The 24,404-nt window shown below is 41.3% G+C and overlaps 1 protein-coding gene across 1 annotated transcript in view; it reads left to right on the plus strand.

Annotated features, from left to right (window-relative positions):
* cdh7a (cadherin 7a) overlaps positions 1-24,404 on the plus strand; it is a 133,472-nt gene that overhangs the window by 15,249 nt on the left and 93,819 nt on the right. Inside the window, exons 2-7 of the mRNA XM_039004376.1 lie at positions 7,761-8,055; positions 11,375-11,494; positions 13,734-13,901; positions 14,930-15,117; positions 18,674-18,927; positions 20,709-20,845. Of these exons, the coding sequence (XP_038860304.1) occupies positions 7,761-8,055; positions 11,375-11,494; positions 13,734-13,901; positions 14,930-15,117; positions 18,674-18,927; positions 20,709-20,845 (1,162 nt within the window). The remainder of the gene's footprint in view (positions 1-7,760; positions 8,056-11,374; positions 11,495-13,733; positions 13,902-14,929; positions 15,118-18,673; positions 18,928-20,708; positions 20,846-24,404) is intronic.

Below are 24,404 nucleotides of genomic sequence, written 5' to 3' on the forward strand. Positions count from 1 at the left end.
CTATGTTTTCTATTTCTTTGTGTTTTTGGCTGAGTATGGTTCCCAATCAGAGGCAGCTGTCTATCATATATAGGTTGTCATTTTCCATTTGGGTTTTGTGGGGAGTTATTTTCTGTTTAGCTGTTTTTGTTGCCTGACAGAACTGTGCGCTTTTGTTTTTTCTACTTTGTTATTTTGTTGCGGTGTTCAGTTTATTGAAAAATCATGAACGCCTACCACGCTGCACCTTGGTCTCCTTCTTTATCCGACGAGTGCCGTAACACACATTAGTTGTTTAGCAGACGCTCTTATCCCGAGCAACTTACAATAAGTGTGTCAACAAAGTCAAGCACATAACATAATCATTGCTAATAAAACCTGTTACATTAATTACTTTCAGGGTAATCTGTATTGTATTCCTGTCTTCCTGACCAGGGACACAAAGTTTCAAAATAACTTCATACTCGCTAAGCTAGCGTGCTTACATTTACCCTACCATTAGGTTGTTGTTTACAGTAAATTCTTCACTTCTCACGAGAGAATAAGTGTAACACTTTACATTAAGTTGCTCTTTTACCAGTGTAGTAACACTGTTATTACTACAGTTAAAATTGTTGTTACATATTACTTTAGTAAATACTTAGCAATTACATAGAAATCGATTTTTCCACATTTTCCCATACAACGTCCTTTAAATATAGAGGGATGATTGAGTCTTAAGTATTGAATTAGAGCCGCCATCTGCACGGCATCCATCAGCTCTCGGTCTCACCCGCTGTAATTGAATTTCCCCAAACTAAATCCCATGTACTGTCTTGGAGGGTGGCGGGCCAAAGCCCATCACTCAGGATATGACATGCATTTCGACGCCGCTTATTTGATAGGATGGTTTATGAGCTGACGAACGGGCACGTTCGTTGAGGGGAGAAAACAGTCAGCAGTCAGAGACTGATAATTGATGTGTGCTGGCAGGAGAGAATACACGACAACGCCATATTCCTTCATCGGGTGACATTTACGGAGGGGCCAGTTGAGATGTGGGGTTAGCTGCGATACAGGAAGTGAAACAGATGAATACTAAATTAGCGTGTCTGAAACGAGCTGGGTTTGTAATCTCGCTGGCATAATTGGTGTTCGCCATGTGCCATTGGACAAACGAGGAGGCTTGTGTTAGCTAGGTTCATTTGTCTCCCTTTATAACTGTTGCAATATATTGTGTTTGATAGATGCACACACACATGAACACCCACAGACAGACACGTTCACACACACACACACACACACACACACACACACACACACACACACACACACACACACACACACACACACACACACACACACACACACACACACACACAGCCTTTGATAGCCTGGCTGGCTGTCTCTGCCTGGCTGTCTCTATCTGTACATACGCCATGTGTATATATAGGAGTTGATGAGTCACCATTCAGAGTTGGGCATCTTTGAGACATTTGAGGGCACTAAGTTTTTACAGCAGGGTTGGGGTCAATTCAGGTTTCCATTCTGTCAATTCAGGAAATGAAATTGAAATTTTCCCATTCGGTCAAAAAGTAATTATGTTAATTCAGTCTGTTGAAATAATGTGGAAACATTAGTTGGTTCAACCATTTTTTGGTCCGGTGTGATGTTTCTCCTTGCATAGTGGCGGGTTTGTGTCTAATAGCTGAAATAACCTATCATAATATGGTCCTAACTCTGTCATTACCCATATATTTACACCTGTTGTGACTTAAATTGCATTTTTTATGGATGGCTATGACACCGATATAAGATTTTCAAAACCCATATTTATTCTAATTAATTTTTCCCTGCCAAGATTTTTCCTTTCATTTGAAAGTTTGTTTCTTAAATCCTTTGTTGTTGTAATGAATTCTTTACAGTCATGTATATATATTTTTTTTATCATATTTTAAATAACTTGTAGAAAATGCACTTTATGACACTGTCATGAAGCATTATGACCATCCTGTGTCACTTTACTTGGACTAAGAAATATATGCCCTTATATCAATCATCAGTCAAAAAGAGTGTGTTTTGTCCTGCTCCTGAAATATGCTCCTGCATTAATCCCAGTCATTAGCAAGAGAGGATTGAGGTAGGTGCATGTCTGACATCAACCAACTTCTGTACCCACGCTACTTTTTGCCTACATTCAGTACTAACCCAGTTTGTTCTCTATGAGCTGTTTCTTTAGTCTGTTTTCTTGAAGCAACGTCAAGCTTGCATTTGTTATACATTTCTGGTGGGCCTTTTTCTAAGCAGAGAGCAAAGATATTGTCCTCAGATGTGACATTGTGATATCTAGCACTTTTCTGTCCTGTGGAGCGGTAAGAGATGCCCACTAGCCTTGGAGGAATGACAGCCATGAGCCACAAGGGTCATACTCTGTGTGGACTTTGTGTGCTCAGCTCTTTTCTGACATTGGTAAAAGCAACATCCTGAGGACCTGACCATCCTAAAAGGGATAGACTGAGAAACATTTGTAACTAGGAAATCTCAGCCACTTCTCCACACAGATGTAGGATTTTAATTTGATCACCCTTTTGTTGCTAGATAATTGTCCTGTGCCGCAGGAAATGTAGATGAGCTTTGTGATATAGGTAAATTCACTGAAAACACAAACTAACACATAGTTAGGGTCGTTGATGTGACAGCCCTTTTTTAATTCTCTATATTGGCAAGCACAAACTTTTGTTTCTTGTGACTTGAAAAGCCGTAGTCAATCAATCAATAATATAATAATACTCTTAGTAATACTCTTGTTAATCTTTCATTTACAATCTGTAGAAACTATGAGAATAGAAAGATTCAGAACTTTTACGAAAACATTTCAGCACAGTTTAAAAATATATGGCAATTAGAAATCAAAACTGGATGGTTTTCAGAGATAGATGGGAGGGTTTGAGGGTAGGTGAAGGGTGGGACTAAAAACAAATAAAAAAAGATAACTAATGTAATGAAAACATGAATCAAATTTTGTTCACCTACTCTTGTACTTATGAAACGGAAGTTTATTTTAAGAAACAGTAGTCCAAGTCAGTTCATGATATTTCCAAATAGTTCTGATTGATTCAATTTTGTCCCCAAAATGTCCACATGGTGTGACACAATTTTGTGATGAATTGCTCAGGGGAGGGTTCTCTTACAATGAGGAAGTACATAAGACATTGCTGGAGCACATGGTCTGAACAGATTGTAAGCTTTTTTAGAAATATTTCTTCAATTGACATAAAAGGGGTCCATTTCTTAGTCCTGGTGTGACGCCTTTTGAATGTATAATAGAAATAAGAATATTCCAGTACAAATCGAATGGTAGGCTTAATGTTAACAATAAGGCCACAAATGTACCATATAGCCTGAGAGTTTCACTGGTGGGACAGCTTTTTTCCCTTGGTGTGACATGAAGAGGGTATCACATCAGAGGAAATAATGACAATTTTAGACTTATTTTCTATCTAATAACACTTATTTGTATTATACATATTTGTGTCCTGTTGCAATTTTGCTCTTTTTAAGTGGTTCTCAGTGGAGTATTTACATATTAATTCTCCCACGCCTGGTTTCTCACATCCTGCAGGCGACCTCTGGGTCGGTCTCTGCCCTCTGGTTCTTTTACCTGGCCCTAGTGATGGTGCAGGTAGATATTGGCGACTGGATGTGGTGCTCCCACTCCTGGTTCTCACTCTCCGCATTAGACCAACCATCTCCTCGATCCCTCTGTCTCTGTCCCACCAGTTTCACACCTCCTGGCCAAATGGTATACGTGATCCATCCCTGGGAGGGACACGTTATGTTTCTCAAACCCTGTCATTGGCTCCATTTTGCGGTATACTCCAAAAACCCTCCAAAAGAACACGCCTCGAGTGGTGCCTCAGCTCCCACGGCTTCGACTGTTGGTAGGTTGGGACCTTACACTGGGTAGGCTTAGGTCTCCTCCATCACTGGAGAACTCTTCCCCTGCGCCTTTCTGCACTGCCAAGTACACATCAATGTTCTGGGGGCTATCTGAGTGATCCTGCCAGTAGCATATTCCTGTCTCAAAGACTTGCCATGCAAGTCTTAGTACAAAGGGCTGGTACAGTGAAACTGCAAATGACTCATTAAATTAGTTATGGTTCCTTTGATTGCTCCAACGTCACTTGGATTGGATGACTGCAGCAATGATAGAGCTAATACATGCCAACAAGTATTGACCTTCAGGGATGCATGCATTTATTCAGACCCAAAACCCATGCGAGGTAGGCCTACTCTGATGCTTTTGGTGATCCTATAACCTCGACAGTTGGCATGCCATTCGTGGCGCTGACAGTCTGCCCTATCAACTTTCAATGGTACTTTCTGTTCAATCCATAGTGACCAAAGGGGAATCATGGTTAGATTCCGGAGAGGGAGCCTGAGAAACGGCTACCACATCCAAGGAAGGCATCAGGCGTGCAAATTACCCACTCCCGACTCGGGGAGTTAGTGACCAATACAGGACTCTTTCGAGGCTATGTAACTGGAATGACTACATTTGAAATCTTTTAAATAATGAGGATCCATGACTGATGTTTAGAAGTTGCATTTAGAAGAGCAGTCAGAAACTTCTGAAAGTGTCATTATTTATGTTTTAACCATAACATTTTACTGCCTGTTGTGTATTTTCCATCGGTGTGACATAATGTCCTATGGGTTGGCGCCAATAAATGACAAGAAAAAAAGGGGTTGTCTTGAACAAAATGTTAAAAAAAAATTTTTTACATGAGGCAGGTAATATTATCATAATACACAAGTAAACTAATTGCTTTTTATGTACTGTAGGTTTTTGTCAAATGACTAAATCTTACTAAAAATGTATTGGGGAGACACTTGGTTATCGTCATTATACAAGAAAATGTTGTGTTTTTCAATTGACTTAACAGAATATGATTACTGATTTAAAAACAGAAGTATTTGGGAATCATTAAACACCCCCCAAAAAGCTGGCCACATAAATAACATTTGGTATTGTTTAGACAGTTGTTTATTCCAATTACATGTTGTTGTTTTTCATTTTATAATAAAACATGTTTTCACTATTGTTTTGGCCATATGGCAACTTTCTACTTTTCATGAAGCCTCATTTTGACCAGCTAATAGCCTAACCATCGATCAAGCAACATTATAGACTAATCGCTGCGCCAATACAGGTGATATTCATATTTTATATTGGAAAATGTACAGGGAAGCTAAGTTGTGCACCTGTACTCGACCAAGTCTTGAGGGGGAGAAAAAAAGAAAGGAGTTCTACACAACATCAACACACAGCCATGTTCCCTACCCGAAATGTATATGTTTAAAAACGTGTTGGAAATACAATAATAGCACAATTACACATTTGATTGTAAGACGAATTGAATTGTAACATGTTAAAAATGCATTCTACCCTGTCTTTGCTTTCACAAACATCTGAAAAAGCTTGTCAGGAGAGCATTTTTAGTTCCCAAATACATTATTTGTATTCCAAATGTACTGAAAACACGTTAAGTAATTTCACATGTACATTCCCTGTTTTTGTTTACACGACTATAACCCTTGCAAACATGTCATATTTTCAGTCATATCTCAGTGGCTTGTAGCTATTTTGGCCTTGACGGAACTGATGTCCTCACCTATTCCAACTCTAACATCCCTTGAGCAACTTTGAACAAATAACACAATGGCTGGAAACTAAAGCAGAAAAAGGTTCTAAACAGTGTAACTTAAGCAGCTGCGGGCAGTCACTTAGAAAAGAGCATTGAGCTGTGCCATGGAGACCGTATTGTTATAGCGAGTGCCTTTGCCCGTAGAGAGGAGGGTGGATATGGAATACTTCTGTGTTTTTCTCCTTGGTTCATTACTGTAAATACACAGATGACTGAGCAGAACACAGAACAAAACCCAACCATGCCCCACAAACACACACACACTCTTGTTTAACTATCAAAATCTTATTTTCCCTAACCTTAACCCCTAACTCTAACTCCTAACCTTCATTGTAACCCTAACCCCTAAGCCAATAATAGCCTTTTTCTTTGTGGGGAACTGCGAAATGTCCCCATTTGTCTGGATGTTCCTTGTTTTACTATCCTTGTAAGTACTTCTGTTCCCCACAAGGATAGTAAAACCAAACACACACACACATACACACAAACTCTCTTTTCATACTCCTGAGTCTGGAGAAGGTTAGATTGACCTGAAAAGTATGATGGTTTCAATATTAGAGGAGAAAAAGCTAAGGGCCTGGCTTGTGACCCAGGTGCCTCAAGAGACCGAAATTAAATAAAGCGTTTCTCTATTTGAAACAGAGGGAGAGAAAGAGCGGGGGTGGATGGGTAGAGAGGGAGAAGGGCAACATAGATTTCCTGTTTGAGATGATGTAGAGCATTTTTTTTCAATCTCCAGATACCAGTGATGGCTGCTGAGGGGAGGACGGCTCTAAAATAATGGCTGGAATGGAGTGAATTATATCAAACACATGAAAAAAAAATGTGTTTGATACCATTCCATTTACTCCATTCTGGCAGTATTATGAACTGTCCTCCCCTCAGTAGCCTCCACTGCCAGACACATAATACAGTCATGAATGGATTGTATTAGAATTATTTTCCATTGAGAAATGAAAACAAGCCCAAAGATGGCCTATGTCTTTGTTTTTACATAGAGCAATTATATTAATAGCATTGAATATAAATCTCCTTAATTCAGAATGTGATACGAAAAACACTGGAGCGTTGTGTTTCTTCACATATGGAGTCAGATGTGAAATAACTTGTTGGCCAATATTTGCATTTTAACTTGAGATTCAGTGTCTGTATTTGAATGAAATCCATGGTAATAATGAGCGAAGTTTGTACACTGGGGCAAAATTATTAAACTACGTAAATCCATGTTGGTACACCACCTCTAATAAGTAAGAAATGACAGAAAAACACATTTTCTTGAAAACAGATCCCCAAAACCTAGGGCACCTGGAGTGGTACCTGAGAAATGTAAAGCATGTGTTCCAGAAATGTGCTGATTCTGCAAAGACTGAGGTGTGTGAAGAACAGAACAACTTGACTTAATCTTAACACGCAATTCCCAGCTGTCTTTTAAAAAATGTCTAAACCAGATCAAATCATTATTCTATATTAGTTCAATGATATACAGTGCCTTCAGAAAGTACACACCCCTTGACTTTTTCCATATTTTGTTGTGTTACCGCCAAAATTTCAAATAAGTTAAATTGAGATATTGTGTCACTGGCCTACACACAATACCCCATGATGTCAAAGTGAAATGATGTTTTTAGTATTTTTTACTAATTCATAAAAAATTATAGCTGAAATTTGTTGAGTCAATAATGGTGGTGGCTGCATAATGTTATTGGTGTGCTTGTCATTGGTAAACACTAATAAAACACTAATAAATAAATGATATAGCGCTAAGCACAGGCAAAAGCCTAGAGGAAAACCCGGTTCAGTCTGCTTTCCAACAGATACTGGAAAACAGGAATTCATCATTTGATATATGAGTAAATCAATATTGTCACTGGTTCGATTTTGAGGTGCTATTAACACAAAGACATGTAAAGTGTCATCTTTGATATTGTCTCAATAACTATCTGACTCCCACACCTCAAAATGTGTTTGTTTAGTTGTCTGGGGGGGGGGGGGGGGGGGGGGTTTGAGAGCAGAGCAGAGGACCACTTTCCATTGTGACAAATGGAAAATAAAGCTGTTTTATTTTGTAATATAACCTCCTCTCTACCCCTGTAGCTGCACTCGGACGTGGACAAGGGTGAAGGGCAGGTGAAGTACGTGCTCAATGGTCAGGGAGCTACCTCCATCTTCACCATTGACGAGAACACTGGTGATATCCATGCCACCAAGCGTCTGGATCGCGAGGAGCAGGCTTACTACACACTCCGGGCTCAGGCCAGGAATCGCAAAAACAACCTGCCCGTGGAGCCCGAGTCTGAGTTTGTCATCAAGGTCCAGGATATTAATGACAATGAGCCCAAGTTCCTAGATGGGCCCTACTCAGCCAGGGTCCCCGAGATGTCCCCAGTGGGTGAGTAACATTAACTGACATCAACCAAGCGGGCTAAACTGAGCAAAAACTGTTTTTGGTTGGAATGATCTAATTTCAACCATCTAATTTCAACCAGTTTTTCCTGCTGGGAAGTCCTATGGAATGGTGCAAAAAATGCATAGTGGGTGACAAGCAATAGGCATACACTGTGTAGCATGGAGGACGTTTTGTTTAACTTTCTTACTACACTGGACAAAAATATGAACGCAACATGTAAAGTGTTGGTCCCATGTTTTATGAGCTGAAGTAAAAGATCTGTCACGTTCGTTATAATGATTGGACCAAGGCGCAGCGTGCGTAGAGTGCCACATGTTTATTTAAATGAAACTCCCAGAAAACAATAAAGAAACAAACGAAACGTGAAGAAAAATGGAGTACTCACAGGCACTACACAAAAACAAGATCACACAAAGCACAAAGGGGAAATGGCTGCCTAAATATGATCTCCAATCAGAGACAACGATAAACAGCTGCCTCTGATTGGGAACCAAACCAGGCCAACATAGAAATATAATCACCGAGATGACCAACCCTAGTCACACCCCGACCTAACCAACATAGAGAATAAAAAGCTCTCTATGGTCAGGGCGTGACAGTACCCCCCCTCCCCCCAAAAGGTGCGGACTCCGACCGCAAAAACCTGACTCAATAGGGGAGGGTCCGGGTGGGCATCTACCGTCGCGGCGGCTCCAGTGCGGGGCGAAGTACCCACTCTGCTCACGGATACGTCATCTTTAATTACGGCTCTGGTGCGGGGATCGTCGCCAGAAGCTCCGGACCGTGGATCGTCGCCGGAGGAACCGCACCGTGAATCGTCGCCGGATGCTCCGGACCGTGGATCGTCGCCGGAGGAAACGGACCGTGGATCGACGCCGGAGGAACCGGACCGTGGATCGTCGCCGGAGGAACCGGACCGTGGATCGTCGCCGGGGACTCCGGACCGTGGATCGTCACCGGAGGAACCGGACCGTGGATCGTCGCCGGGGGCTGTGGACCGTCGCCGGAGGCTCTGGAATGCGGACCGTTGCTAGAGGCTCCGGACTGTGGACCGTCTCAGGAGGTTCCGGACTGTGGACCGTCTCAGGAGGTTCCGGACTGTGGACCGTCTCAGGAGGTTCCGGACTGTGGACCGTCTCAGGAGGTTCCGGACTGTGGACCGTCTCAGGAGGTTCCGGACTGTGGACCGTCTCAGGAGGTTCCGGACTGTGGACCGTCTCAGGAGGTTCCGGAATGTGGACCGTCTCAGGAGGTTCCGGACTGTGGACCGTCGTTGGAGGTTCTGGACTGTGGACCGTCGTTGAAGGTTCCGGACTGTGGACCATCATTGGAGGATCCGGACTGTGGAGGCGCAATGGAGGCCTGATGCGTGGGACCGGTACAGGTGGCACCGGGCTGGTGACACGCACCTCAGGACGAGTACAGGGAGGAGGCACAGGACGTACTGGACTGTGGAGGCGCACTGGAGGCCTGATGCGTGGGACCGGTACAGGTGGCACCGGGTTGGTGACACGCACCTCAGGAGGAGTGCGGGGAGCAGGTACAGGACGTACTGGACTGGCGACACGCACCTCAGGACGAGTGCGAGGAGCAGGAACAGGACGTACCGGGCTGTGGAGGCGCACTGGAGACACGGTGCGTAGAACCGGCACACATTGTACCGGAACGATGACACTCTTCACACAGTGAGTACGAGGAGTTGGCACAGGACGTACTGGGCTGTGAAGGCGCACTGGAGACCTGGTGCGTATAGCCGGCATCACTTGTACCGGAACTTTAACACACTTCTCAGGATGAGTACGGAGAGCTGACTCAGGTGGCTTTAAATCGATAACACGCTCCTTAGGGCAAATGTCGTGCATCCTCCACCAATTCAATAACTCTCTCATTTCTCTCTCCTCCACTCACTGAAAGATTTTCTGTTAATTACCAAAATTCCTGAAGATTCCGGTAACTTTGGTCAGTTTTTTTACATTTGACCGTAAAGGTCAAATATGTTCCCCCAATTTTCCCTTTAAGTGCCACCAAAGTAACACAGTGGTGACGTCTCTGTATCCCTTATGAAAGGAATATGTCCGAAGCCACAATTGGCAGGCAAAGGGCAAACACATAAAAAAGAAAAAGAGTGCCAGAAAAAATACAAGAAACGTCGAAAAGTAGACTTTTGTCTTCATAGAGAACCATTGAATTGTACCTTGACCAAGATATAGTGAAAGAGAAGCCGGCTGTGAAGCCATTAAACAACCGGGAAAGGAGGCGGCCTTTTCAATCATGAGGAGAAAGGGACCAGAGGGGGAACTTATTTAACTGAATCCAAGATTCAAGATTCTACCAATACATTTGAGTAGCCACTATAGCTGGCTGAAATGGTCCCCTTGTGACTGAATCGATTGTGCTGAAGAATTGCAGTTTAATTACTGAAGGCCAGTTGAACCACCAAGGTAGTGATTGGGTGACATTTTATATGCAGATATTGTATGTTGGGGAATGTATAATTTCTTGGAACTGTGTGAGTATGTGTATACCAATGCAAATAGCAAAAAACACATGCATGCAATCAAAACTCGCAAATGTATGTCTGTGGTAGCTTCCGTGTGGGCTGTCTTGAAACGTGTTGTTCTTCCCGATTCAGGGCATGGCGGAAATGATAAATTCACAAAACAACTATTATTAGCGTCCATGTGTTTTAATTAGGATCATGTTCAAAATGTTTATTAAACATAAGCAGGCTTTATCACAAGTTTCATATTAGCGAAGGTATGTTTTGGAGCAGTTTGAAATAAAGTTTTGGCTGATTTTCAAAGCACACCTCACAACCAGGCTCATGAGAATGAGGCGGCAGGTAGCCTAGTGGTTAGAGCATTGGACTAGTAACTGAAAGGTCACAAGATTGAATCCCAAAGCTGGCAAGGTAAAAATCTGTCGTCCTGCCCCTGAACAAGGCAGGCCATCATTGAAAATAAGAATTTGTTCTTAACTGACTTGCCTAGTAAAATTAAAAAAATGTAACACATTGAATTGAAACGCAAGACCAACTCTAGCCTACACCATGCAATACATTATCACTACAACCCTACTTTAGGCCTTTCATCTAGTGGATAACACCACCACCACGTTCACTATCCAACCGAGTCCTCATGGGATCAAATCCTGGTTCCACAGCTACTTCGACAAAAAAATGTATCAGCATTTCTCTGTCTACCTACATTATCCTGTCTGTTCAACTACGACACTTGAAGAAAAATCTAATTGCGAACAGGCTTTTCAGTTGTTTTTATGACCAAATGATTTGTCATTACAGGCACATCTGTGGTGACGGTGGTGGCAACAGATGCGGATGACCCCACATATGGAAACAGTGCCAGGGTGATCTACAGTATCCTCGAGGGCCAGCCCTACTTCTCTGTGGAACCAAAGACAGGTGAGGATTAAAACAAATCACACAGAGGTGTAAATTGTCTAAAAGTTTGGATCAACAAACACCCCAAGGTGTTGGAAGCCAGGGTCAGCCACAGTGAAGCACCCCTGGAGCAGTTTTAGGGGTTAGGTGCAAAAAAGGGATACCTAGTATTTTTTACTCCATGTGTAACTATGTGTTGTTGTATGTGTCGAACTGCTTTGCTTTATCTTGGCCAGGTCGCAATTGTAAATGAGAACGTGTTCTCAATTTGCCTACCTGGTTAAATAAAGGTTAAATAAAATAAATAAAAATAAAATAAAAAATAAAATCAGATTCTGTGCTGTCTGCCGTCACTTATGTGCATAATTACATACAAATTATTAAACCTCTGCAGGGATAGTTTGTTAGATTGCATAATTAAAATATGAGATATATTGGAGAATTCTGACATTATGTTACACAGCAAAGTCAAGTTTCCTCAAACTTACAAAGGGCAATTAGATTGAAAGCTTATTTGAGAGTGTTTTATGTTTTGCACATTTTAAGTTTGTAGATAAATACTTTACTGAATATTTCTTCAAATTGCCCAGTAGCTGTACGTGGGTAAAATCACTGAGGAAGCCAAGCCAGGATAAAAGCCATGTTACAACTTATGTTGTGATAATTGCAATGTTTGCTCTATAACCCATGAGTTCATATGCCACTGTAAAACACGATAAAGCTGAGACAACAAAATTACAACAAATCAAATGTTATTGGTCACATACACATATTTAGCAGATGTTATTGCGGGTGTAGCGAAATGCTTGTGTTCCTAGCTCCAACAGTGCAGTAGTATCAAACAATACACACAAATCTAAAAGAAAAAGAATGGAATTAAGAAATATATAAATATGAGATGGAGCAATGTCGGAGTGGCATTGACTAAAATACAGTGAAATAGAAAACAGTATATACATATGAGATGAGTAAAGCATGTCCAAAATTCCGCCAACAGTCACACTGTGGTGGAATAAATTCAACTACACATGAGTAAAGTAAATAATGCATGTAACAAAAAGTTACATGACCTACAGCATGGTCAAGCAATTTAATGTGTCAGTTCATTAAACAGTTTACTAAACAACTATGGTATGGTTGAGAGAATGCCAAGAATGTGCAAAGCTGTCATCAAGGCAAAGGGTGGCTACTTTGAAGAATCTCAAATATAAAATGTATTTTGATTTGTTTAACACTTGTTTGGATACTACATGATTCCAAATGAGTTATTTCATAGTTTTGATGTCTTCACTATTATTCTACAATGTAGAAAATAGTAAAAATAAAGAAAAACCTTGGAATGAGTAGGTGTGTCCAAACTTTTGACTGGTACTTTATCAAAGGTGGAAATTATTATCTAGTTATCACTTAATACAACTCAAACTGTGTTTATGATGGTTCTCCTGATGTTTCTGAGTGTAAGGGGGGTGCACATGTACAGTAGTCTGTTCCCAGATTAAAAGCCTCTCCTCTGCCATCAAGGACAGCATTTACAACCTAACACGCTGCCTCTTATTTCATCATTCTGTGTGCTGACCGTGGGCGACGGGGACAAACTGTAATAACATTCCTGAGTTATGAGTTTAAGGCTCAGAGCGGTGATGGCGCATTCGCCAAGGATTATTCTAGAATACAGCCATATGGTCATTGTCATACCAGGGAGAAACTCTTCCCAGCGAGCAAAAGAGGTTGCAATGACATCGTTATGACGTATTTTATGTTGTGGTCAGGTTGTGTACTGGTTGTTTAAGGAGGTTTTGTTAATGTCATTTAATCAACCATAAAAATATATCTTTATCTGGTTGTAACCTAATGATCTGACGAGATCATAAGAACCAAAATACGACTTATTTCCCATGATGCCTTGATCTCGCCATCATTTTTTTTCTATTTTCCGGAGTGTAACAAAGACCAGTTGGTTGTAAATCACATGATGTCTTCTCTACCAGAAAACCAGTTTACAACCAGAAAAAAACTAAATTATTACATCATGTAACAAATTTTGCACGCTGGGCAAGTCGTAGTGGGATTTGTCTATTCTTTTTTCTGAGTTACTATAATATTATAATGAATCTGAGTAAAAAATGAATCAGTCATTTCAAGATGGTTGAAAAATTGCCACGTAGAAGACATAACATAAGTTGATTCATAAAACATACCAAGATGTACCACGTTATATTATAACTGAAGGCCCTAAGTGTTACTGAATCTTTTTTTGCAGGCGTGGTCAAGACAGCTCTGCCCAATATGGACCGTGAGGCACGGGACCAGTATCTGTTGGTCATCCAGGCCAAAGACATGGTGGGCCAGATGGGAGGACTCTCTGGGACCACCTCCGTCATGGTGACTCTCACTGACGTCAACGACAACCCACCACACTTTTCTCGCAGTAAGCCCTTCTTTTCAGTCAGTTTGCACTATTTTTTTTATTTAACCAGGCAAGTCAGTTAAGAACAAATTCTTATTTACAATGACGACCTACACCAGCCAATCCCGGACGATGCTGGGCCAATTGTGCACCGCCCCACAGGCCAGTACATCAGGAGACGTGGAGGAGGCCGTAGGAGGGCAACAACCCAGCAGCAGGACCGCTACCTCCGCCTTTGTGCAAGGAGGAGCAGGTGGAGCACTGCCAGAGCCCTGCAAAATGACCTCCAGCAGGCCACAAATATGCATGTGTCTGCTCAAACGGTCAGAAACAGACTCCATGAGGGTGATATGAGGGCCCGACGTCCACAGGTGGGGGTTGTGCTTTACAGCCCAGGCGTTGTAGGGAGGTCATACAGGCACGTGGAGTCCACACACACTACTGAGCCTCATTTTGACTTGTTTTAAGGACATTACATCAAAGTTGGATCAGCCTGTAGTGTGGTTTTCCACTTTAATTTTGAGTGTGACTCCAAATCCAGACCTCCATGGGTTGATAAATTTGATTTACATTGATCATTTTTGTGTGATTTTGTTGTCAGCACATTCAACTATGTAAAGAAAAAAGTATTTAATAAGAATATTTCATTCATTCAGATCTAGGATGTGTTATTTTAGTGTTCCCTTTATTTTTTTGAGCAGTGTATATATTTTTTTAATGACTCAGCCAGGGATGGAGCTCCCAACCTTCCAATCTCAGGGTGGACACTAACCAAAAGTTGTTGGTTGAGAAGGAAGTGGTGGTGGGAATCTATCCACAAACATATCAGACACACACAAGAGTTAAAATAGCTCAATCTGCACAGGGTAGAGGAACCGTACAGAAAAATGACAACAAAAACAGGTAGCATACATTTAGCAACAGGGCGATGAGCGTGGACACAGAGCGAAGGTGGAAAATGGTCTCATCAATAACTTGTATGTGTGGACTGTTTATATAATTTTCCTTTTCTCTCTGTCTCTCTCTGTCTCTCTCTCTCTCGCCTGTAGAAAGTTATCAATTCAGCATGTCTGAGTCCCTGCCAGTGGCCTCAGTGGTAGCCAAGATAAAGACGCTAGACTCGGATGTGGGGCCCAATGCTGAGATGGAGTACAGGATAGTGGATGGGGACGGCCTCGGGTTGTTCCGAATCACCCCCGACCGAGACACACAGGAAGGCCTCATCACTCTGCAAAAGGTATAACGCAGACCTTTCTTTTAAGGAAGCCATCGCTAGAGGTCTGCTATAGTATTGCACTGTCCTCATGGACACCCTATAAGACCAATAGATAAGGTCCGTATTAGGACACAGGAAGTTGTGTCAGAGTTTGAAGTTGGTGTCAAAACGACAACACCAACTCAAATCTCCAAGTGAGTTTGACACAAATTCCATGGACGTGTAACTCTTGTCCATGGACACTCTATAGATGCAGATCCTTAATCTAATGCTTTTCCAAATCTGGTCCCAGATAGCTACTTTGTGTGCATGCTTTTGCTCCACTCTGGCAATAACACACCTGATACTGCTAATCATTTTACATTTTTAATTTAACCAGGAAAATCCCATTGAGACACAGGCTTATGTGAAACAGGTGTATTAGTACTAGGCTGGAACTAAAGCTGGTACACACCATAGCTCCTCAGGCTCTGTCTTGCCTACTTTATTATTAACCTTTAATTAACTAGACAAGTCAGTTAAGAAAAAATTATTATTTACAATGACGGCCTAGCGGGTAACAGTGGGTTAAGGGTAACTGCCTTGTTCAGGGGCAGAATGACAGATTTTTACCTTGTCAGCTCAGGGACTCGATTCAGCAACCTTTTGGTTACTGGCCGATCACTCTAACCACTAGGCTACCTGCTGCCCCCTACTATTTACTAAAACGACATACTGTGTACTAATTATATTACATACCATTTAGAATGTACTGTTTAGTATAAATGTATGCAGTAAGCAACAAATATCAACATACTAAGCTCACCCATATGGAGAATGCGTTCAAAATGCGCAATTCTGTTGTTTCCCGCCATTCGTTCATGTTGATACAGACCTCCTCTTATCTGATTATCAGCTGTTGTAAAACACGTGTGGGTCTGAAAAGATGATTCTCTTGCTCAAAAGCCTGCAGCAAATTCTACGAGATGAAAAGGCAAAATGAGTATGACATCCTAGCATTTAAAGCACACGACATTTAAGAAATTTGACATACTATAAAACTTTATATTTTCGCAAATCCAATCAGTCTACTATTTAGAACACAAGTATGGGTATTCAAACACATGGCTAAAGTCTGTAAGACGTCCCCTGGAATTTGAAGAACTTGACTTCTAAATGATTCTTAAGTTTCTCTGAACTTAATCATAAAGCTTTTGACTCTTGACAAAATATCTGTTTCAAATGGAGATAAAAATATCTCTTTAGCTTTTCTCTACAATTTGAATTATTTACAGACAACGAGTGTATGCTCAATACTTTGCATTTGATATCTTAAAAAGCAATAATTTCATAACTCTGACAGGATGAATAAATGAGGAGCTGCGAGAGTGCTTCAGAGGACATTTTCAGGGTCTTGTATCTTTGTCTTAAGATCAATATTTTGCCTTGGCACAGGTATGTACTGTAAGTCAATATGACAGCAATGTTCAGAGATTGAGGAGATTCAGAAAACAATTGTATATGTGTGGACAAAATGAGATCAGAATAGTAAAGGGTATGAGATTAACCCTGGGCCTTTATCTATTGTGAAGTGATTTTGCTGACTTATTTTGTATTTATTTATTTTTTCTTGTTCCTCACTTCCTTCCTTCCCTCTCGTTGTCTCTCTCTCCCCCCTCCCTCTCTTCCTTATTTTTTTATTTACTCCCTTCCATATTTAAAAAAACATTTGTCTCTTTCCTCCATCCTCAGTGGCTTGCGAAAGTATTCACCCCCCCTTGGAATTTTTCCTATTTTGTTGCCTTATAACCTGGAATGAAAATGTTTTTGGGGGGGGTTTGTATAATTTCACTAACACAACATGCCTATCACTTCGAAGACGCAAAATATTGTTTATTGTGACACAGACGAGAAATAAGACAAAAAACAGGAAACTTGAGCGTGCATAACTATTCACCCCCCCAAAGTCAATACTTTGTAGAGCCACCTTTTGCAGCACTTATAGCTGCAAGTCTCTTGGGGTATGTCTCTAAAAGCTTGGTACATCTAGCCACTGGGATTTTTGCCCATTCTTCAAGGCAAAACTGCTCCAGCTCCTTCAAGTAGGATGGGTTCCGCTGGTTTACAGCAATCTTTAAGTCATACCACAGATTCTCAATTGGATTGAGGTCTGGGCTTTGACCTAGCCATTCCAAGACATTTAAATGTTTCCCCTTAAACCACTCGAGTGTTGCTTTAGCAGTATGCTTAGGGTCATTGTCCTGCTGGAAGGTGAACCTCCGTCCCAGTCTCAAATCTCTGGAGGACTGAAACAGGTTTCCCTCAATAATTTCCCTGTATTTAGCGCCATCCATAATTCCTTCAATTCTGACCAGTTTCCCAGTCCCTGCCGATGAAAAACCTTCTTCCATATGTTTGGGGAGTCTCCCGCATGCCTTTTGGCGAACACAAAATGTGTTTGCTTATTTTTCTTTTTAAGCAATGGCTTTTTTATGGCCACTCTTCCGTAAAGCTCAACTCTATGGAGTGTACGGCTTAAAGTGGTCCTATTGACAGATACTCCAATCTCTGCTGTGAAGCTTTGCAGCTCCTTCAGGGTTATCTTTGGTGTCTTTGTTGCCTCTCTGATTAATGACCTCCTTGCCTGGTCCATGAGTTTTGGTGGGCGGCCCTCTCTTGGCAGGTTTTTTGTGGTGCCATGTTCTTTCCATTTTTTAATAATGGATTTAATGGTGCTCTGTTGGATGTTCAAAGTTTTGGATATTTGTTTATAACCCAACCCTGATCTGTACTTCACAACTTTGTCCCTGACCTGTTTGGAGAGGTCCTTGGTCTTCATGGTGCCCCTTGCTTAGTGGTGTTGTAGAATCTGGGGCCTTTCAGAACAGGTGTATATATACTGAGATCATGTGACAGATCACATGACACTTAGATTGCACACAGGTGGACTTTATTTAACTAATTATGTGACTTCTGAAGGTAATTGGTTGCACCAGATCTTATTTAGGGGCTTCACAGCAAAGGGGTGAATCCATATGCACACACCACTTTTCAGTTAAAATTATTATTATTATTTTTTTTAAAGTTATTTTTTGATTTCACTTCACCATTTTGGACTATTTTGTGTATGTCCATTATATGAAATCCAAATAAAAATCCATTTAAATTACAGGTTGTAATGCAGCAAAATAGGAAAAATGCCAATGGGGATGAATACTTTTTCAAGGCACTGTGTTCCTTCCATACAAATATTATTTCATCTAATGCGCAATTGCGTTTTTTCCAGCCATTTTTTTCATTTTGGTACAGCACATCCCCTTATGTCATTATCAGCTGTTGTCAAAGACATTACGTCCCAAAAGATGATTCTCTTCCTCAATAGCATGCAGCGAATTCGTACTAGATGAAAAGCCAAAAGAATTGTCGAAATTGTCAAAATTTTACTTACAATATTTGACTAACTATATTTTCACATTCCCAACTAGCCTACTATTTCGAACTCAAGTACTGGTATTCAGTCATGCCCAAAGTCTGACCCTCCCTCCTTCTTTCCCTACTTCCTTCAATAAATACCTCTCTCTCCCTTTCAAATCGGTAGGGCCTGGACTTTGAGACCAAGTCGAGCTACACCCTGCGTGTCGAGGTGTCCAATAGAAACATCGACCTGCGATTCCTCTCCCTTGGCCCATTTAGCGACACAGCTACAGTGCGCCTCACCGTGGAGAACGTGGACGAGCCGCCTGTCTTCTCCTTGCCGCTCAGCAAGATGTTAATATCGGAGGCAGCAAAGGTTGGCACCACCATCGGGACGGTCTCCGCACATGACCCCGACTCCACCAACAGTCCCATCAGGTAGGGGTGTGGCAAGGATTTGTCTTGTCTTTGGCTATGCCGGATTAAGTGATATGACATGCTATTCTATAAAATCCTTTCTCCGTAATTAATATTATCTGATTGAGCTAATCATGTAAATGTAATTAACTAGAAAGTCGGGGCACCACAAAATAATATTTATAGAGCTGTTATCTTCCGAATAAACTCTTAAAGACCTAGTAATATTTAGATCAATAGCAGTCAATATTAATCGTCACCTTATTTCAGTCTCATCTGAAAGTTGTAAATTCTTGGTTATCTTCACGAACCCTGGCTAACAAGTTGAATCAGCAATACAAAATTGGGTTTAATTATTTATTTACTAAATACCTAACTAATCACACATATTTACATATACACAGAATGAATCATACCTTGATTACAAATTACGTCATAAAGGAAAATGTCCCTAGCGGACGGAACAGATATGACAGCTGGTGACACAAAAGAAAAGGGGGCTGGGTTTGAGTGAAAGAGCGGGAAGACTTGAGGAACAAAGGGAGAAGCCATGCTATCGTAAATACAGTATCTTATGCATTCTAAATTACCGCCCATTTGGAAAAGGAAAATGCAATAAATATTTACTCTGAGCTGCGCTTCGGTAGGTTGGTGGTAGATGGAAGGCCGTGTTGCCCAACAGAGTCCTTTGTCCTTTGAAGAATGTCTCTGGTGGTAAATTGGCTATGTTGTAGTGTTTTCGTTGGGTGGTAAATGGGATACTCTGTCTGTCCTTTCCTAGCCCACGTTTTTAGCTGCTGTTGCTAACTCAACGGCTAGGAGGTATCACTTCTGTAGTGAATAAGAGTTCAAAGTTCATACCATTCGCAACCACGCTGAGGTTGGCTTCGTTCTGTAGTTATTATCTGAACCATTCTGACATCGGATCGTCATCCTAATGTACCCGAAACAGAAGGTTACATTTTCCTCAAGGCTTTATATAGTGGAGGGAGAAGGGTGTGTTTTCATAGTTTTATAACCCCTGTCTCTTCACAGGGGCAGGCCACTGATTGAGCACAGCCCTAACCTTATGAAAACCCAAATCTCTCATTTGGAAGCTAAAATTACATTTAATCTTTTCACCAATGTTATATTCAAACATTTAAATTGCCCAACAATTCCATGTGAATCTGATAACTCTAATGTGTAGACTTTCCACTGTAGAGTTTATGTCATCCTATCATTGATGAGAATGTCTCAGATGACAACCGAACTGACATCATATTCATTAAGTACCAACTCATATGTTCAACTGGTCGGATTACCAAAATATGGTTCATTTCCCCCCACCTTCTGATGTTCCCAGAATCTCTATGTTAACCAAGGGATTTTCAAATGTCACATCAGTAGGGTAGAGAGAGGAAAAAGGGGGGAAGAGGTATTTATGACTGTCATAAACCTACCCCCAGGCCAACGTCATGACAGATTCATCATAGCAAGTTCTAAATCGTAATGCTCTGTTACTGTTTGAACGTTTTTGATCAGTTCTATTTTGTGTTTCTACGACAAATACATGTGCTGGTTGTTTAACTGCTTGTTATGTATTTGGTATGCATCAGTTGTAGCCTTCCTCATTCGACATATGATTGCTCCTTATTATAACAGCCTGCATAAATGTACAGTATGCATCCCTGATTAATGCATTCTTAATGCATTACCCACAGATGGTCCATAGAATGCGTTTATATGGCGGGTGCTGTTGAATCTGGCCCTTGATAGGAAGCCTCTTCAACAGGCTCTCTCTCCTGTCTACCTAACTCCAGGTACTCAATAGACCGCAACACCGACTTGGAGCGCTTTTTCAACATAGACGCCACCACTGGTGTCATCAGCACTGCCAAGCCGCTGGACAGAGAAGTCAACGCCATACATAACATCACCATCTTCGCCATGGAGAGCTGTAAGTGTCCTTACTCTGCTCTGTCTGCACAGTTGCTACATTACATCCGGGTTCTTGTCAATCACTGTTACAACTTAAAGATACACAATGGAGTTGCTAATTGTGTACATCAAATGTTGGCTTTCTGTACAATGAGACGATTTCTGGACAATATGTCTATTTAAGGGACCCCTAAAGAGCACCCCCAGAGGCAAATGTTATGTAGTGCCTCTTCAACAGTGACATCACATACGATTTAAGACTATTTCACACTGACAAATCCCAAATTCTCTTTAAAATGAAGTAAATCCTGTATCATAAAAGATAGACTTAAGCTTCCTGTACTATTTCCCAATGAATATCATTAGTAGAAGGCTCACTGAGATGTTGCCAAATTCTCCCGGAAGTCTGAAAATCAGTAGGGAGAACGTGCACAGACCCTTCATCTCCTTGACTCGTAAAGGAGAGTTTGAGCAGATGCTCTGCTGCTACAGAGGTCGACTGCAGTTGATGGCTGGCTCTAGAACTTGTGGTTTTTGATCGAGCCTCACCTTGATTCCAAACGATGGCCGAAGCTGATCCACACACACACACACACACTTTCCTCCTAACGCCCGGGCTCTCCCGCTGCAGACTTTGTCTGTGACCTTCACCAAAAGAAATGCACCTGTTCCCCAATCGTTCCATCTGACTCAGTACTACTGAGGCTGGAGTTCAATCAAACTTGCACCGTGGCAAACCCCCATTGGGGCTGGAGGAGTGTAACATTGCTCCTTAATCATTTTACTTTCAACATACTTAAGTAGATTTCTAACTACTCTAACATAACGAATCCCCGAGCTGACAAAGTAAAAATATGTATTTCTGCCCCTGAGTAGTTATCCCACTGTTCCCCAGGCGTCGAAGACGTGGATGTCGATTAAGGCAGCCCCCAGCACCTCTCTGATTCAGAGGGGTTGGGTTAAATGCGGAAGACACATTTCAGTTGAATTTATTCAGTTGTACAACTGACTAGTTAGAAAAAAAGGTGCTATCTAGAACCTAAAAGGGTTATTCGGCTATACCCATAGCAGAACCCATTTTGGTTCCAGGTAGAACCCTTTTAAAAAGGGTTCTCCTATGGGGACAGCTGAAGAACCCCTTTGGAACCTTTTTTTCTACGAGTGTACAGTACTTTCTACTCTAACATTGCTCCTTAGTCAATGACATTTCACTTTCAACATATCAGTAGAGTTGAGTAGGGTACTCTAACGTCCCTCCTTGTAAATTTAATTTAAATTTTAACATATTTTATTAGAATAGAGTACTACTATAACCACTCCTCAGTCAATTTCATTTGACTTTCAAAACATTTTAAGCAGTGCGATTAATTAGACAATGAGTAAATATTGAATAAAACTCAAATCAAAGTAGATATAACGTGCATTTTTGCAGGGACAGTATATGAATTTTTTATTATTTTTATTTCACCTTTATTTAACCAGGTAGGCCAGTTGAGAAAAAGTTCTCATTTACAACTGCGATCTGGCCAAGATAAAGCAAAGCAGTGCAACACAAACAACAACACAGTTTTACACATGGAACAAACTTACAGTCAATAACACAATAGAAAAAGTCTATAAACAGTGTATGCAAATGGAGCAAGGAGGTAAGGCAATAAATAGGCGTAGTGAAGTAATTACAATTTAGAAAATGAACACTGGAGTGATAGATGTGCAGATGATAATGTGCAAGTAGAAAAACTGGTGCGCAAAAGAGCAAAAAAGTTAATAAAAACAATATGGGGATGAGGTAGGTAGATTGGATGGGCTATTTACAGATGGGCTGTGTACAGCTGCAGCGATCGGTAAGCTGCTCAGATAGGTGATGCTTAAAGTTAATGAGGGAGATATAAGTCTCCAACTTCAGCGATTTTTGCAACTCGTTCCAGTCATTGGCAGCAGAGAGCTGGAAGGACAGGCGGCCAAAGGAGGTGGTGGCTTTGGGTTGACCAGTGAGATATACAGTTGATGTCGGAAGTTTACATACACCTTAGCCAAATACATTTAGACTCCGTTTTTCACAATTCCTGACATTTAATCCTAGTAAAAATTCCCTGTCTTAGGTCAGTTAGGATCACCACTTTATTTTAAGAATGTTTAATGTCAGAATGTATTTCTTTCATCACATTCCCAGTGGGTCAGAAGTATACATACACTAAATTAGTATTTGGTAGCATTACCTTTAAATTGTTTGACTTGGGTCAAATGTTTTGGGTAGCCTTCCACAAGCTTCCCACAATAATTTGGGTGAATTTTGGCCCATTCCTCCTGACAGAGCTGGTGTAACTGAGTCAGGTTTGTAGTTCTCCTTGCTCGCACTCGCTTTTTCAGTTCTGCCCACAAATTTTCTATGGGATGGAGGTCAGGGCTTTGTGATGGCCACTCCAATACCTTGACTTTGTTGTCATTAAGCCATTTTGCCAAAACTTTGGAAGTATGCTTGGGGTCATTGTCCATTTGGAAGACCCATTTGCGACCAAGCTTTAACTTCCTGACTGATGTCTTGAGATGTTGCTTCAATATATCCACATAATTTTCCTCCTCATGAAGCCATCAATTTTGTCAAGTGCACCAGTCCCTCCTGCAGCAAAGCACCCCCACAACATGATGCTGCCACCCCCGTTCTTCAAGGTTGCGATGGTGTTCTTTGGCTTGCAAGCCTCCCCCTTTTTCCTCCAAACATAACGATGGTCATTATGGCCAAACAGTTCTATTTTTGTTTCATCAGACCAGAGGACATTTCTCCAAAAAGGACAAACTTTGTCTCCATGTGCAGTTGCAAACAGTAGTCTGGCTTTTTTATGGCGGTTTTGGAGCAGTGGCTTCTTCCTTGCTGAGCAGCCTTTCAGGTTATGTCGATATAGGACTCATTTTACTGTGGATATAGATACTTTTGTACCTTTTTCCTCCAGCATCTTCACAAGGTCCTTTGCTGTTGTTCTGGGATTGATTTGCACTTTTCACACCAAAGTACGTTCATCTCTAGGAGACAGAATGCGTCTCCTTCCTGAGCGGTATGACGGCTGAGTGGTCCCATGGTGTTTATACTTGCACACTATTGTTTGTACAGATGAACGTGGTACCTTCAGGCGTTTGGAAATTGATCCCAAGGATGAACCAGACTTGTGGAGGTCTACAATTTTGAAATGTGGAGGCAATTATTTTTATAAAGACTAACTCATATGCATTCTCCTGTTCTATTGTTTCATTGTCTAGAGGCCAAAGGCATTATCCTAATCATATTTGTGACCCTTGAAAGTTGTTGCATCTTTAAATCCCTCTGCTTTCTAATTGTCACGCCCTGACCTTAGAGAGCCTTTTTATTTCTCAATGTAGTTAGGTCAGGGTGTGATTTGGGTGGGCATTCTAGTTTGTCTGTTTCTTTGTTTGCCGGGTATGGTTCCCAATCAGAGGCAGCTGTTTATCGTTGTCTATGATTGGGAATCATACTTAGGCAGCCTTTTTCCCACATGTGTTTGTGGGTAATTATTATTATTAACCTGTTTGGGCTGCAGGGGGCGTATTGAGTAGCCAGATAA

Source organism: Salvelinus namaycush, chromosome 11 (assembly GCF_016432855.1).
Source record: "Salvelinus namaycush isolate Seneca chromosome 11, SaNama_1.0, whole genome shotgun sequence".
Lineage (NCBI taxonomy): Eukaryota > Metazoa > Chordata > Actinopteri > Salmoniformes > Salmonidae > Salvelinus > Salvelinus namaycush.